Here is a 17,840-nt window from a genome sequence, read left to right as displayed (position 1 = left end):
TAAGATAATATAGATATCTAGCTGGAAAACTAGATGTGATTGTGGCAGAATTGTGGCAATGACTGTTGATCTTGGAAGCAAGTGTCAAAACGGGGATGTCAGTACGGCATACTTTTCCAATAAAACTTTTTTCTTGAAAGTCAACTTCCCATCTTTGTAAATTCTATTTTACTTTTATCCAGCCATGCTACTGATTGCGTAACTCTTACCTCAGTCTGCAGGATGGCAGCACGCTGTTCTTTGGCAGTGAGAGACTCTTTGAGAACATCGACGTGCTGTTTGCTGTCAGAAAACTGATTGGTGAGCGTCTCCAGTTTCGTCTGCAGGCCCAAGAGTTCAGTGTCCTTCCGGGACAGGTCCTGCTTCACCTGGTCAATCTGCGCAAGACAAACAGTCAGTCTGAATGTGTGGGAAACTCTCCAGAAAACCCCTTCAAGCCAGACCTCAAAGCTCTGGTGAAACACATTTCCCCTAAAACACCTCCAACGCAACAAAACAGGACGAAACCTGTAGTCTAAGATCTGATGTGACAACAAAAGTGAAATTTTGTAATTATACCAAGTGTGAAGCCTCATCTAAGGCAAATGAAACTTGCAAACTCGTTGAATTAGACTCCTCAAGCAGGCAGAGCATTACAAGGCTGTTTGAGCAAATAGCAATTCCTGTGAAGAGAAGCACTTGAGCTTAAATCATCCACAAAACACTCATGTTCATGCTTGCAAGATCCATAAACACTTGAATTAGGTACAAAGTTAAGACACTATAAAACAGACAACAAGTGTTCATCTGCAACATCACAGTCTTGGCATTCCCAGCATGCACTGGGGCAGCTATAGCAGGTTAGCATGGCTTAAAGCTGTGACTCTACTGGCTGCCGGTCACCCTAGTGAAAAAGGCGTGCGCAGGCACAGGAGATGGAGAGAGAGAGAGTGATAGAGAGAGACAGACTCAAGCCTCGTGGACATTAGTGCTCTCAGCTCTACTCCAACCAGCGCTACAAACAAGAGGGAGAGGAGAAGAAAGAGAAACGGATGAAAAGTATCGTGGGAGTCTAGAGTGGCATCCGACCTCTCAGCACAGCACTGGGCGACTCTGCTTTCCTGATCAGAGAAACCTTGGGACTTTCAAATGGACCACTGCCGCCCACTGATCCTGCTATTATAACGCAGGGCGGCCACGGAAAACGAGTCGAGACTTAGTCAAAAGCTAATATTTTTGAACAGTTCCCTTCACCGCCCTGGACCTTTTCCATCGTTCCCTCCTTCGCCCACCCTGATCATACTGTCAAGTAATGCTACTGTTTGTCTTTGTGTCCAAAAGCACTTTCCCCATGAGTTCTTTAGTCAGTGGAATATCGTGTTCAAGTTGAATTTAGAATGGGGAAAAAAGGGAAATCAGTGTAAAAAGCCTGTAGGGATTAGAGCCCGACCGATAAAGGATTTTGAAGGATTTCGATACAAATATTTGTTGGTTTTAAAAGCCGATATTACGATATATCGGCCGATATTTTATTTTATTTTATTTATTTTTCAGAAACGCGGGACAAAACATTAACAGATTTCCCTTACATTAGTTATTTGTAGTTATTTATGAGTTTTTACGGTGTAGAGTGCCCTCTGGTGGACAAACTATACAATCCAACACTCATGACATGCTTTCGTCCTTTTTATTTTATTTTTGAAATATTAATTTATCGGTCATTATAACTGCCGATACAGATAGTTTGGAAAATGACCACTAATCAGAACACTGGGGAGATGGGATGCACTGATTTTACTGTAAAACTAAAACTATTAGAAAATGTTTATGGTAAACGAAATAAAGCTGAAATTAAAAAATATATATAAATATTACATACAAAACTTAAAAGGAAATTAAAGAAATATTACCTTGGCAACTAACTGAAACAATTATATTTAAGTTGAACAAAAATACTAAAATTATGAGTGATGTATATTTTAATTTACAGAACATGGATTTCTGATTAGAAAATTAGAATATTATGTTTCTAGTGTTAAAAAAAATTCTGAAGATTCTATTACATTTATTTTATTATTACTATTAACAGTATCAACTTCGACCATTGGGGGCGTTTTATTTTTTTACACTGGGATTCTTTTCGCCCATTTACTCTGAGAAGGCAGCATAAATAATGTATGATAAAAATCCAACAACTCAGGGCCTCCGTAGATCAGAGATAATACACTGAATCTCTTGCAGAAAAAAAAAAAAAAAAACGCCCTAAGCTAAAGGGCCGGCCGGTCGGTCAGTTAGCGTGAACCAGAACCCTATCTGATGTCTGAGTGGCGAGACGTTGTCTCTGGTGAGGGAAGCAGAGCTGTGCGATTTCTAAGCTGGTTCTCTGGGTGTCTTACGGAAGAGACCTCTTGCTGCAGCTCAGCCGCCCGCTTTCTCAGCTCCTCGCCCTGCGCTTCGCTCTGCGCCAGCTCGTCCTTCAGTTGCTCTACCTGTCAGGAGAGGGCGCTGTTACTGCAACAACCACCAATCACCATCCACCAGCTCGCATGCACGCCCCACGGCCAATCACAAACACCACCCACGCTCACGTGATGCCGCCAGCGTTACTAAACCAATCAGCATCAACGCACAGGCCATGCGGTTATGATTTAGCTGCAATTAAATGTCATTAAAAAGGATATGGTTAAAAGGTAAACCGTTTCCTTAGGAAAAATATTATACATACAATTGAAAATATAATAAAAAAAAATATTTAGATCAAGATAAAAGTTAGTAATGATAATAATAAAGTTATCAAGACAACTTTGACCAGATAAAATGAAAATGTAGACAATTTTATGCTTATTAAGCATATCATATTACAGCAGCACAAGACTCTGCTACAATTCAACATCAACCTAAATCTGTGATCAAATAACACACGACCTGCACAGGTTGTAATGCCCATGAGCCACAGGTTGGTTCTACCTTATTCTTCATGAACTTGGAGTGACTGCGGTAGACCTCCATCTGTTTCATCTCCTCCTCTCTCTCCCCTGTGCTGAGAGCACCGTTTGACTTGAGCATCTGTATCTCGTCCTCCAGATCCCTCAGACTGCGCTCCAGAGAACTGATCTTAGAGTCCTGCAGAGATCAGAGTGATGTTTGAGGACAAGGTGCAACACTTTCAGTGTCCTACCTAAGGAGCCTGTTGCTTCAAAAGAAGTGTTTCAATCGTGAAATCTAATGTACCGTTTATGAAACTAGCGTTACCAAACAAAATGACAACATTTTCAAAAAGGTTTTCCGAACACTTCCTCATAAACCTAAAAATTACATTTAACACAGAGTTATTAAATAATAAGTGCTTTTAAAGATTTAAATTGGGTGTTAAATGTAAAAATATGATAAATGAACATTCAATATTGGTTGAAAATTAAAATAATGTTAAAAACAGCTGATATGGTATAGGTATACTGTGCATCTCTACTTTAATATGTGTTAAAATATAATTTTATAGGGAATGTGTCTACTTATAAACCAGACAAATCCAGTCATAAAAAAAAAAGATCCAGTCATGAAATATTATGACAATTTAAAATAACTTTTCTATTTGAATAGATTTTAAAAATGTCATTTAGTTAAGTGATTGCAAAGCTGAATTTTGTGTCACGGGTCAATTTTGCTGCTCAAGAAACATTTCTTATTATTATTAATGTTTAAAACAGCTGTACTGCTTAATATTTTTGTGGAAACTGTTATAATGGTGTTTGAAATGGTGTGTTGAAAGTTCAAAAGAATAGCATTTATTTTATAAAAGAACAGAGATCTTTTATTAAAAACTGTCCCTTTTGATTAAATTTGTGTGCCCTTGTTGAATTAAACAATCTAAATAAACCCCAAATTATTGAAAAGTAGTGTAAAATTACTGACACAACATGACAGTTTCAGGAATCTGAGTAGGTTTTATTAATAATAATAATATTATTACTTTAATTATCTGTTTTACATTTATTCGTTTAGCTGTTTTTATCCAAAGTGACTTACAATTGCTATAGATGTCAGAGGTCGTACGCCTCTGGAGCAACTAGGGGTTAAGTGTCTTGCTCAGGGACACATTGGTGTCTCACAGTGGATTCGAACCCGCGTCTCTCACACCAAAGGCATGTGTCTTATACACTGCGCCATCACCACCCCATAGACCGTTTTAGAAAAAACACTAAAGTTTGGGATTTATTCACAACACACACACACACACTTGCCTTCATCTCAATGACAGTCTGCAGGGCCTTGGTTTTGGCAGACTCAGGAGCTCCCTCATACCGTCTATGGAGATCCTGAGAAGAAAACATGAGACGAGGATCATGAGGTGAAACCACGGGATAATAACGGCCTCCTCTAGTGCCGGCCATCAGCTGATGAGGATCCATACCACCCCACATTATATCCAGCAAAAAATAATAATAAAACAACCCTGACTTCTGATTTTAGACAGCCAAATGAGAAACTCAGCACACTAATGTCGCTCTAACTCAACTCTGAGGCAGGAGAGACACTGGTTTGAGTGTTTTTGCATGACTGAGTCCTTTATGAAAAAGATAATGTACCGAGCAACCGACAAATAGAGTGAATGCAACGTCCACTAAACACAAAGAGCCTGCACCCTCCCCTCCTCAAAATCATCATTCATACACAAAATATGGACACCAAAGGCTTCAAATATGAATGCACATGAAGAGCGAGCGAGAGAGAGAGAGAGAGAGATGTAGAAAGCTTGTGGAAAGCAGAGCAACGCTTCAGGGAATTTAATTGTTGAAGCTGCTGTTGCACAACACTCATATCTGACAACATTACCATCTATTCCAGGATGTTGTGACTGCTGCTAAAATAAATACAAATTCATTAAATTATCACATTAAGGTTTGAATTTTAATTACATTAAAGATATTTGAAGAGAAAATAATTGAAAGAGTGATTTAGTTTTACATGACACCTTTTCACCGTCTCTCTGAATTAAACAGGCACTGTACCTTTAAGAGATCTCTATGCAAATAAGCCTTTATTACATCAACCTCTTTTAAAGTGCCTCTATTATTTTTTGAATACTATTGCTTTCATGCTGTGAGTTTTTGAGTTCTGCTAACTTCTTGTCAAGGTTTTCTTCTCGTAATTTTCGTGAGGTACCTTTGTGCGCAAACGCTGCCTATAAAATCACTGCCTGATAAGGGCAGGAGACAACATGTCAGCTGCCCAAGCTTTTGGACGCAGCCATAGTAAGAGTTGATGGTGCCATTTCATTAACTGGCCACTAGATGTCCCTGTTGACAAAGTCACTAATGGCCATCTCAGAAGACGCCTAACAGAAATTCGAGTGAGAAGAACCAGACAGAACTCCTTTCAAAACTACCTAAACCACTATAACAGCATTGAATCTCATTCTGAGATGAAAGGATGCAAGGATACATACAGAAATAAAACGATTCATCAAGCACATAAACTCGCATCCTTCTCATTCCAACTTAACGGTATGGTTGCATTTCTGTCAACATAACACGAATGTCTCTTATTTTACACATAAATCAAAAACCACTACGCTAAAAGCCAATTGGCCAATTCCCACCCTTGACCCAAAAGCTAATTCTCTTTCATGTTAAGGATTATAAATTGAACAGCTCTATTATGCAACATATCTGACTTGAGAAATTTGCTGAACTTGAATAAACCTCACTCAGATCCTTCCTCAAGACGTACTACAAAACTAAATGTGATGAATGCATCTCCCACCACCACATTAACAGTTTCTGCACTCAGCAACATCTGTGTCTCCTTTCATCAACGTTCTTGTCAGTCTCACCCGTTTCTATGGCAACAAACGTTCAATGCCTTCAATTTGTAACAGGTTTCCCTCTCGGTAAGCTTGCTCGCCCGGCACAGTTTCAAATGACTAATCTAGAGCCCTTGATTCATCATCACCATAATTGAGAGTGCAAGCAAAAACATTTGCAAATCATCATCATCATCATCATCATCATCAGTGGAAAAAATGACCAAGCATCTTTCCCAGAGCAGCTGTTTAATGCGTGCATTTACTGTTATTCAATCCACAACATGTTCTGAAGGCACTGGGTACAATAGGTCATGCAGTTTTGTAAATATTTTCGGTTTGCATTAGTTTGAAGGTTGCATTAGTGCTGTAAGATGGTCCTCTCACCTCCCTCAGCAAGACCGTGTCCTTCTCCCTCTGCTCCAGAAGGCTTTCCAGGTGATGGATATGCATCTCGGCATCGGCCAGCCTCCGCGTGCGCTCGTGGTCCTCCTCGCTGGCCTTGGCCGACAGCCCTTTGCTCTGCAGCATCTCGAGGAGCTTCTTGATGGACTCGTCTCGGGCGCAGAGCGTCTGCTTCTGCGTGTCGATGCGCAGCTCCATCTCTTCCAGAGTCTTCCTCAGGAGGAAGAGTTCCTTGGCCTGCCGCTCGTGCTCGCCGTGCAGCCGCTGGAAGTTCTCCTCGGTCAGCTCGGCGCTCAGGGGCTCGCCGGGACCAACGCTGGAGTCCTGCTGGAACAGCTGGTTCAGATCCCTCTGGATCCGCAGCTCATCCTGGAGGGCCTGGATGGTCATCTGGAAATGCTGCAGATTAAACAAATGAAGAAGAGATAAAGTTTGTGTGAACAACAATTTTGGCTATATCTGGTATGTGATATCTAAAAAAAAAATCATTTTAATACAATATATTAGGCCTGTAAATTTTATAAAACTTTATTTTAAGGTGCCCATGTTACAGTGTAATTATACAAATAATAGTAATTATTTGAGTAATAGTAATTAACAACATGTACTTACTATACAATAAGGCTATGGTTTAGGGTTAGTTGTTTGTAATTATGCATAATTTACTGTTATGGCTCTAGCAAGTAAATGTGTAACAGGGACACTGTAAAATAATAGTTACCGAAACTTAAAAACAAATAAATACATGAACAAATACAAATAAAAGCAGATCAAAATAAAATAAAACATAAATAATGAAGAAATAAATTGAGTAATCCAAATAAAAATGAGAAAAATAAAAACAAATATATAAAACCCAAATAACAAACAACTAGAAACAAATGATTAATTGATCAAAATAAATAATACAAATATTTACAACTTTTAAAAATAAACAAATATAAATAAAATAAATAAATAGAAACAAAAATTAATTAATCAAAATAACAATAAGTAAAAAATAAAAACCTAAATAAATATGAATAACAGTTAAAAAAAAATATATATATATATATATACACACACATGCTTGTATATATTTAAGAAATATTTTCATGTATATAGATTTATGTATAATTTAAATTTTATATAAATATTTTATATATAAATAATATTTTTTTCTTAAATATACATGCATCTGTGTGTATTTATATATATCCAAAATAATTATACACAGTGCACCCACATATATTATGTAAACACAAACCTTTATTTTGGATGCGATTAATCGTTTGACAGCCCTAATATGCCCTATATATATATATATATATATATATATATATATATAAACAAATTTAAATAAAAAAACATAAGTAAACGAACACGACCACAAGCAACTCGCCTTGCCTTTTTTTAGACAACCATGGCATGTCAGGCTAGGATACTCATAATAATAATTCTCTTTGACCTTGTATGACTAAGTGAACACTACATCAGCCGTAAGGATCTACTCGAGACACTGACTCTCGGGGGGATGGAGTGAGTTTTCAGGCTCTAAAGACAGACGGCTATTACTTCCACCTGGAGCAGGTCTCTAGAGACCCGGAGTAAACACAGGCCACTCTGAACCACAAGTCCCAAAGGACAGGGACACATGCTATCCGTCTATCTCAGAGAGGACCAAATAAGCAGTTTACAAGAGCTACGCTGGAACAAGGAGAAGGTAACTGAAGGCGTTTGGGAACTGAGAAGGCCAGAGGGCATGAATTTAAGAATAAATCACTGGTTACTGCGCCCTTTTCTTTAACACTGTAGGAAAACGGTACAGCCAAAAATAGGCAGTATGATGCAACAAGACTGAGGGTGGTTTGATTTAGGCAGGTATGAATATGAATAATATTATATTTTATACATGTTTTAGTCTGCATACAGCAACAGGTGCTCCTCCATGAACTAGTGATGTGAGGTAGAAGATGCACTGTTCATTTCCTTTTTAGCACGATAAACCAATGAACATGCTTTCAACAAAACTCCTGCTTTTGGCACACACACGACACACACACAAATTAAAGCATAGTCTAATGAAAAAAGTGAATCATGGTCATCAGTAAGAAGCTTTGAATTATACACACATACAGAAAGAGATGGCTGTATTACATTACATTGACTTAATATTCTCAATATTTTCTGATGGCACCACAGAGACAGGACTCTACATTATTCATTAGTCTCCTCTGGCTGCTGTTATCTCATTGTGTGTGTGTGTGTGCATGTGTGTGTGGAAAAGAAAGAGTGAGAGAAAAAGACAGAAGGGAGAGAGGCAGGGACAAAGAAAAATGTATAATGTACTTGCAAATTAATATGTAAAAAGTAATAAATGTAAAATGATTAAAAAGGGTAAATATACAAATAATAAATAAATGAACGAATAAATAAATGTAAACAAGAATAATAAAATTAAAAAACAAATATAAATACATAAATAGATTAATAATAATAATAAAAAAGTTTACAACTACAGGCTTTGAATTGAAAACGGAGGTGGAAACAGGATGCAGAATTGTAAATAAAATTGTATTTTCCAAAAGTTAAATTAAAATAGAATTAAATAGGCAATGACTCCTGTTAATGCTTTTAACAGTTATTGGTAATTGAGTGTAATCTTTATTCATTAATAATATATTTAATATTGTGCCTAAAGTATTATTAGACAGATGACAATAGATAAGATAATGCACTTTATTTCTCTTTTTGTATTATATCTAATATATTTTTTCTTCTAAATGGCAGACACAGATATTATTTTAATTTAAGTTTACATTCATAGAATTATGACTCCACAATATTAAGGAATTTGCATTCAGCCTCTAAGTTTTAACTGTCAAATGATTTGTCTTTGTATATGTTTGTCCCTCAAAATATTCTGTTGTTTTTGTTTTATATATAATATGTATAATATATATAATATACAAACAGAACTACAATGAACAATATATATAATAGTATATATATATTGTTCATTGTAGTTCTGTTTGTTCTGTAAAAAAGCAAAAACATTCAAATAAATGTGAAAAAAACAGAATGAAATTCATCTAATAAGCAGTTTAACTGTTATTCTGACTTTGTGAAAGACTTAATATGAATCATCTTTCAGATTGAGACCAGATTCATGCAGTGCGTGTGCAATCCCTTCTAAAGAGCAAGACAAAAAAAATCAATATGAAGTATCAGCCGGCCTTTAACTCAAAACGAAAAGGAATAAAGCCTTTGACAGGACAAAGCAGGGATCTAACATCTTAAATCTTCAGTTTGATCCTTTACTTTATGTTAACATAAAAGTGCCATGTGCACTAAAGAAACCTAAGACAATCAGGCACATGGTCGAAACAGGTGAAAAGAGGCATATACTCAGTGATAGACATGAGAACAAATTGCAAACAAGCCTACATAGTGTAGTGAACAACCAAAAGAATGTTACAGGAAACGTAATATAATGAAGTTATCATCAGTCCTGCATGCTTTGCACATGTCTGATATGAAGATCTCATATTAAAAAGTCAGAACTTCTCCAACAGGCCCATAAATAAGAGTAGATCCCGATCAGACACAAATATCAGATCGATAGCAATATCAACAAGCCATTTATCAGACTAAGCAGAGGTTTGGATTTCTCACACTCATTGATAGCATCTTGCGCAATTGACGTCTTTTCTTTCCAACCCATATCAAGCCACATCATACATCCTTCCTGGTGGAAAGGTTTGTCCTATCTCCACTCCTACACTTCAAGCAAATCTTTCCACCCTAAAGGCACTGGGATTGACATTTCCTGCAGATATTACATTCAAATACACACAGAGGCGCCCTGCTTTACCACATCCACCCTGAAACATAGATGGAGATGGATCTCTTCTTGTTCCAGGTGATGAAACTTTATTTCAGAGATGCTCCATATCAATGTTGATTTTCAGAGTGAAACCATCAAAGAATCAGGCATTACAAATTAAAAACAATCCATTCCACAGGTCCACAGGTAGCACAATAGGGCATTAAATTAAATTCAACTATTGTCAATAGTGTACTGATATATGAAGCATAAGTCCCTTTCAAACAAGCAGATGTCCATTGCTCAATACAGTGAATTTGCATAATCAACAGAGCCTGATGCAAAATCCTTGCCCTCACACAAAAATACAGAACTCATGGATACTAGATTCCACAAGAAAATTAGCCAAACATCGGTAAATGTGATCACACCATAATGGAAACAAAATGAACATCTTCAAGCTGCTGGTGGGGTGATTTTTAAACCTGAGGCCACTTTTATTTCACGTTGGTATAAACTTTTATCGCTGATGCCAGCATTTGCACTTCCCCCAAGACTGACCGCAGTCCGGACAGTGTGATGGACAGCTGCGCTCAAGAACCACTGATACAAGTCCATGGCCTGAGGGTGGAGCTTCAGACTGATAACTCACACAAAGCTATCGATCAGCCTCGGGCCACACCACAGTGGAGAAAAGTATGCTGTGCAGGACAAGACGGCCAAATGGGTTTGTTTCTACAGCTAAAATGTTGAAACCATTCCTACCAAGTTGTATGGTAGAGACAAGCACTCCTCCTATTATACGGCCAGCTGGACACGAACACCTAACACACCAAAACACTCAAAACTTTCAGGGGGAAAAAAAGGTACAAAAGCTGTGACAGTGGTCATACATTATCTAAATATATACCTTTGTACCTTATTTACCCCTAAAGGGTACATATTACTACCTTTTGAAGGAAGGTTTGTACCATTAGCATTCCCATTCATCATAGTGGAAGCTGCAGCAGGAGCTAACATCTTTCGATTTCCCTCCACGTGTTTTTTCTTTCTTTTTTTTTTTCTCACTAGAAGGATCGGTCTATCCCGGTCCAGCCCCCACAGATGGAATGTTTTCAGGAGAATGCCAAACCACAGAATGCAGCGGAGAAGGGGAAAAAAAGTTGGCCGAGGAATCCACAGGATATTTCAACTGCGATGGGATACTTAGAAGCAGCCCACAGTCTTCAGAAGACTCAAAATGAACCTAAATTAAGGATAGATGAGAAACGATGGGCTTTGTTTTCCTAATAACAAGATACAGAGAGGCTGTAAACTCAAACATGTGCCACCTCTGACCCTTAACAACCTTCCAGCATTCCATGAATGTTAGTTGGGCCGCCATGAATGACTTGAGCTCCCCGGCCAATCAGCACAGGCTCAATCGGCCCGTCACAATGCTTTGCGCTGCCTTCAACTAACATGTTCCAGAGAACAAGTATCCCACACAAAAATGCTAGAGCCTCACCTCCTTTTTACACAGCACATTTCATGGCATACTAGTAGGATCCAGTTTGGTTAAGAGCCATGTTTCATCTTACAGAAATAACCAGAATAAGTCAACTTCACTTTCATGAGTATCAAAGAAGATGATTGACATGCATGCAAGTTAGGAAAAGTGTAGATCATTTAGCATTATACATTTTGTGGTAACTTCACTGAAGCACAAATACCCATTTAAAATTAACATGATATCAAAATTCAATTACATTTACTGTACTTTTTTTTAAATCATGTAATAAGTTGCTCTTCCTATGAAATGACTTTCCTGCTGACATCTGACCCTGATTCCTTCAACAAAAAGCCTTTGGTCAACCAAAGTTCAAGATGTTCACAAATGAACTCAACTTCAATGAATTTTGAAGCCTAAATACAATCACCGGACATAAAACAACCAATCGCACCTCAATATCACCATCATTAAGTTTCTGACACCGACTGTCAATCTTTATTTAATATCTACAAGCTGATAAGTCAGAGTTAGAGAAGTTTGTTGTGCATACTTTCAATATCCCAGACAACCTCTGTATTCACATTTAGCTATGTTGGCAACTGCCTTTTTCAAGACATGACAAAGCTTAAGAAAAAATGACAAGTGGTTTTATTGATTTACTTTATGTTGTAGGAATTCAGCATGAAGATATCTAGAGATTGTTAACCACAGACCTTGTTTCATACATTTAACCAATAACCCATTGGGACTTTGGGACAAGCACTCTGGATGATATTCAGGCGTTGTTTGAATGTGGTCAGGCTCAAACTGGTGTATAACTTTCCCTTTCAAACAATCAAAATATTTTCAAATGGATAAAAAGTCCTGTTCTATATTGTTTTTCCTCACCGTTTAGCTCATTCAGCAATTCAGGTTGACTTTAACACAAATGCACAAAGGACGATAGTTAAACGATTGGTGTTTTTCCACCGCTTGGCCTGCTTTCACTGCAAAGCATGCTGTGTTTTTCCCTACCTGGTGAGGCGATTCTTCACCATGGATCGACATCATGAATAAATCATAGCGAGCGCATTAATTAATTGATTTCCCTTCTCTGTGTGCGCCCAGACTAATGAGGAAACCCAACGGCAAACCAACAGCACATAGAGGCAGCAGTATCAGGTGACAGAACTGAACCTGAGGTTCACAGATCGTCTCCAGCACGTCTCAGACACTCATTTACATCTAACTATAGTAGCACAAAGCTTAATGTGTCACTCACTTTCCTTAATCTCTTTTAAAAACTGTGAACAAATAGAAGAACACTGGATGGTTTGGGGAGAAAAGCAGTCAGACTCTTATTTTTAAAGAGCAAAGAGGAAAGGAAAATCCGATTTTCCGTGATATGACCCCTTTAAGTCTAGACATCTCTAATTATCTCAGTTCTTCGTGTCTGTATGTGTCCCAGCCTCCAACTGGGCCGTTGTTGTGTCCTGATCGACTCAAAACCTTCCAGTAGCACATCAGGTCACCGTCACAATACAGGCCCGTCATTCAGTCCCATGTACCAGTAACAGCTCGTCTCCACACTCTTAGAAGAAATGGTTCTATTTAGAACCAGAAATGGTTCCATCGCCCGCTTCATATATGGAACTCCAAAATGGTTCTATATAGAACCATTTTGTTTGGTAAAAGGTTCTATTGGACAAGTATGGAACCCCAGGGTTTTATATAGAACCCAGAGGAAACCTTTTTTTAAGAGTGTATTTTTAGAACCTTTTAGGGGTTCCAAATATGTAGCGCTGATAGAACCTTTTAAGGTTCTATGAAGAACCTTTTCTTCTAAGAGTGCCTCGAGTCTGAATGCATCAGCATCTGTAATATTCACACATGCATTGTGCGAGGATCTAGCTCATGCAATTCCTCACTCATTTAAATGTTTGGTCATCAGATGACGAACTTATACCAGTTTCATCACTGCATGTCATCGTTCCTCTCTATAAACGTTCATTAAAAGACATATTTCACATACAAATACTACAATATGCAACATTAAAATGAATCCTGGTGATTAAAAACCAATTCATATCCAAGGACAGTCCCTATGCCACACTGTTTAATTTCAAAAGCAGAACTCAAAAAGGATTTCAATGGAGTTTTAAAGCCAGAGTTCGATTCAAAAGGCTCGTTGAGAAGTAGGCCGGCTTCTCTTGTGGAGAGTCTGCTATTGCAAGGCAACCATGACAACCGAGACTTGCTGTGTCATGAAGCCCTCGAAGGGAGGCAAAGCCAGACAACAATACGATTAGGTAATTAACCAGATGTGAATAAGAGAGGGCATAATTGGATGACAATAATCATTTAAAACAGACATTTTCCATTAGAGTAAATCAGATTAAAAGAGACTGCACGTTAAAAGTTTTGCTCAGTTTATGTGTGAATCAAAATTGCAAGCCAAAAAATTCATAAAAAGATGGAGAAAGAGATCATCTTTAAAGATATGTTATCAAATATTGATATAATTTTGATTTTTATATATATATATATATATATATAAACTAATAAAATTTGGTATGACAAATGCCACAATTGAGAATGAGATTTTGAACATTAGATTAAAAGTGCAATTGTGTAAAAAGTAGCACACCGCTAATTTTCATGAAAATAAAATAAATACATCTTGATGTCCTGAAATGAGTCCTCGTTTTCTTTATTATTTGACTTTAAAAATGAATATAACTCTTCACCTGATGAGGAACTGATAGGGATGTGTCCAGTCGACACAGATAAGCCTATAGCAGGTCTAAACACATTGACGGTGGGAGGAACTCCTGCTGACTGACAGGATCACAACGGCTTAATCTTAAAGGAAGATGTCAGAGGGGCCATCTGCTAGTCAGTGGGGTTTTGGGAAGTAGTGGACAAAAGAAATCCTGCTCTTTCATTCTCCCTTCTAGTAGCCACTTATGGCATATCCGGAAAAAAGCCTAAACTCCTAAAAACAAGGCTTCAAAGTTCAGCCCATGCCATGTCTGCCTTTTTCCATGCATGGTCCCTTTAAAAGCTACATGAAACTTTTCAATACCACCTCTTCTCTCTCTCTCTCCCATCTGTTCCCAATGCCTCTCGTACTCCAACCTTCTCACTGTTTCCCTCACATGTGAAGTATGCCGAGTGAGGTAGAGCAGGACGGTAGTGCAGAGGATGTCTGTGTAACCATATGCAAGGATTCTGTTCATTCCACACCTACTGTATCCTGCACGACCACACTCCATATAAGGGCCGCCGCGTCTGCCAAAGAGCAAGCGTCTCGCAGACCCGTGGTGAGAACGGATAAAAATATGATCGGTTGTGCCTGCATTCTTTCTTCCACACTTTTACTACATCGCTCTTGAGATGGCACAGATAACATGACTCAAACATTGTTAGACTTTCCTTGTCAGCATTGAATGCTTGAGAAAAGCAAGCAAACAAGGCAAGCCCAAAAACACATTTTGTTCCTTGTTCTCTTGCTGGTTTTATAGACTTGAGAATATTTTATTTTTAAACTTGAGCTCTTCAAGAGAGACAAAAGTGTTGTGGATTGTTGTTAGGGCGTTGCGTTTGCTAAGGTGTTCAGAGTCATTTTTAGTGTGTTATGTGGTTGCTAGGGTGTCCTCGATAGGTGGTTGCTTACTGGCCTAAGGCAAAAAAGCACAGCTACTGTATGAAGTTCTGGCCTTTTTTAATGTTCACAGGCAACAATTGTACGCATGATCAATTCAAATATATAAAGAGCTCGTTTCCAAAACGCGATAAACGCCATTTTTTTTTTTAAATGAATTTGTTGTGTCATTCTGCTGTGTACAGAACCCATTCACTGCTCCATCATCGTTTCATGCCAAATATTGATCAATGATCAATGAACGAAACGAGCGAATTGACTCGGAAAAAGATTCGTTCATTTTGATGAACGAGTTGGAACAGTAGAGTCACGAACGTGCATCACAGAGCATTTGAGCTTATAAAACTTAAACTTTGTTATTTTTTTTTTAAATGAGCGATCGTTTCGCTTGATAAGATCCTTATTCATTGTCTGGGATCGTTTAAAGCCCTTTGAACAGTTTGCAGTTTGTACTGAAAGTGTCTTTTGGACCATTTGGTTCCCACTGAAGTTCATTATATGGAGAAAAATGCTGGAATGTTTTCATCAAAAACCTTAATTTCTTTTCGACTGAAGAAAGAAAGACATGGACATCTTGGATGACATGGGGTGAGTAAATTATCAGCAAAAGTTTTTTAAAAAGTGAACTACTCCTTTAAAGCCATGAATCACACATGTTGTGGGTTTAGAAGACCAAACATAAAAGTTTAAGAACATGTCACTTAAAACCCCATATTGATCAAAAAAATCTATAGGGTTTACAGCCCTGCTCCTACACTGTACACACAGCACATTGTATGACAGTCATTCTGCTATGAGAAATGGGCTAATTATCTATTTCATAATGAGTAAATACAGACCTCACACCATAATCAGGACAACAGGACGTACTGTACAAGAAAATCATGTGAGATATTTTCATGGTTCCTAGTCATTCAGCGCAGCGTGTGATGTTTATTTCCATCTGAGAGCGTGTGGAGCTTGATGACCTGAGGTTTGGCCGGCTCCTGGCTCCACCCTTGGCCATCTGCTACCCTTCTAGGTTACATTTTTACTGACATGACACAGCAAACAAACCCCTACACTATCTGCTCTGCTCCGAGTATGTGACTCAAACATGTCAGATTAGGAACAAACAGCCTGACCGGAACAGTGATTATTGGTGTGGGCGGAACTTGGCTGTGAAAAGTGACACTGTTTGATAAGGAGATTGAGGGATCGGGCGTGAATCTTTGGACCTTTTACAACACTATACTACAGTAAGCGCATCAGGAGCCGCGTCTGCCATCTGTTCCCGCTTCCTCAGAGGGCAGACACACGCATGCTTACAGAAAACACACTTTGATGGACACCCGATTGGCTCAGTCGATCTGTCTGAAAGGCTCGCATGAACGTGTTTGCTAATATTGGGAATGTCACAGCAGTTCACGAGAAAGACTGGAAGAAAAAGTCTAAGGATCATTTAAATCCATAGACTTGAAAATAACATGTCCACATTTATGCATATGGTTATTTATAACAGAAAAAAAATATAGTCACAGTATACTGTTGGAAATAGGAATGCACAATATAGTGCATATTTAATTGCACATGCTCATATCCGCAATTTTTACATTTAGATGAATGAAAGTTAATCTTTAAAAACACTAGTAATAACATCGTTAAATGTAATCTTTAGCAAATCTAAGACTGTATATATCAATGTTGGGTTGCCTAAATTCAAATTCATTCATTTAAAATAGTTTAAAATCATATCAAATCGTATATCAATGTTGGGTTGCCTAAATTCAAATTCATTAATTTAAAATCATCAATTTTTACATTTAGATTAATGAAAGTTAATCTTTAAAAACACTAGTAATAACATCGTTAAATGTAATCTTTAGAAAATCTCATACTGTATATCAATGTTGGGTTGCCTAAATTCAAATTCATTCATTTAAAATCATTTAGACATTAAAAAAACTATTAATAAAACTATATTTTTAGCAATTCCTCAGTTATCCCACATACATAATATAAAATGCATATTTATATTTTTGCTTTTCTAATTCATCCATAATATTATCATCATCAGTGCACCCCTAAAGGAAAGCGAAAGGGTGTGCTCACGAATCCAGCAAACTAGCATGTGGGCTGAATGACTGAAGAGAGAGATATGAGCAGAGGAGGTGAATGAATGAGAATTGGCTGACTAGACGTGTTTGCTGTGTCACATCTCATTATTGACAAGGTCTCAAAGGAGCATTCAACTCTCAATCCACTTTATCCTGCTCCTTCATCCCTTCTTTGAATGCTTCTCTCTCTCCAGAGAATTTGATGAGTTCATTTAACTGATCAAGGTTCTTTTGAATATTGATCTAGTTTATCTTGATAAACCCCCGCATGACTTCATCAGTCAAATATACCAATTCCCTGTACTAAGCAGACCATGTGAGGTGTCGTATGTTTTAAACCCTGCACTGGATTACTCAAAAAACATCACCCGAGCCTTCAAACAGGAGACCTGAATGAAAGACATCAAAGGTAATGATTATGAGCCCCTCATTAGCCTCATGGTTCAGCCCAGGCAAAAGCGAAGCAGGATCAGAGCCATGTGCCGAAAGAGTGTTGAAGGTCCCTGGAATCCAACTGAGTTCAAAGTTAACTACAAATACACACTGCACTGAGACATACAGATGGTCTTTCCTCAAGGTTCCAGTTCTCGATGGTGAAAACTCTGGCTATGCCAGAC

General features: G+C 37.9%; 1 protein-coding gene across 15 annotated transcripts in view; it reads right to left on the bottom strand.

Moving 5' to 3' along the window:
* Positions 1-17,840, bottom strand: part of erc1b (ELKS/RAB6-interacting/CAST family member 1b) — a 184,032-nt gene that overhangs the window by 153,969 nt on the left and 12,223 nt on the right. For 5 of the 15 annotated variants that reach the window (XM_039667657.2, XM_039667650.2, XM_039667651.2 and 2 more), the window contains exons 3-7: positions 6,170-6,586; positions 4,221-4,295; positions 2,947-3,102; positions 2,376-2,468; positions 210-377 (exon numbers count right to left, since the gene is read on the bottom strand). In XM_039667657.2, coding sequence (XP_039523591.2) covers positions 210-377; positions 2,376-2,468; positions 2,947-3,102; positions 4,221-4,295; positions 6,170-6,586 — 909 coding nt within the window. The remainder of the gene's footprint in view (positions 1-209; positions 378-2,375; positions 2,469-2,946; positions 3,103-4,220; positions 4,296-6,169; positions 6,587-17,840) is intronic. The other 10 variants (XM_089127191.1, XM_089127192.1, XM_089127193.1 and 7 more) reach the window with 2 other exon arrangements.

The sequence above is a fragment of the Pimephales promelas genome, chromosome 24 (assembly GCF_988280905.1).
Source record: "Pimephales promelas chromosome 24, fPimPro1.hap1.1, whole genome shotgun sequence".
NCBI lineage: Eukaryota > Metazoa > Chordata > Actinopteri > Cypriniformes > Leuciscidae > Pimephales > Pimephales promelas.
This window is presented reverse-complemented; position numbering and strand designations above follow the sequence as displayed.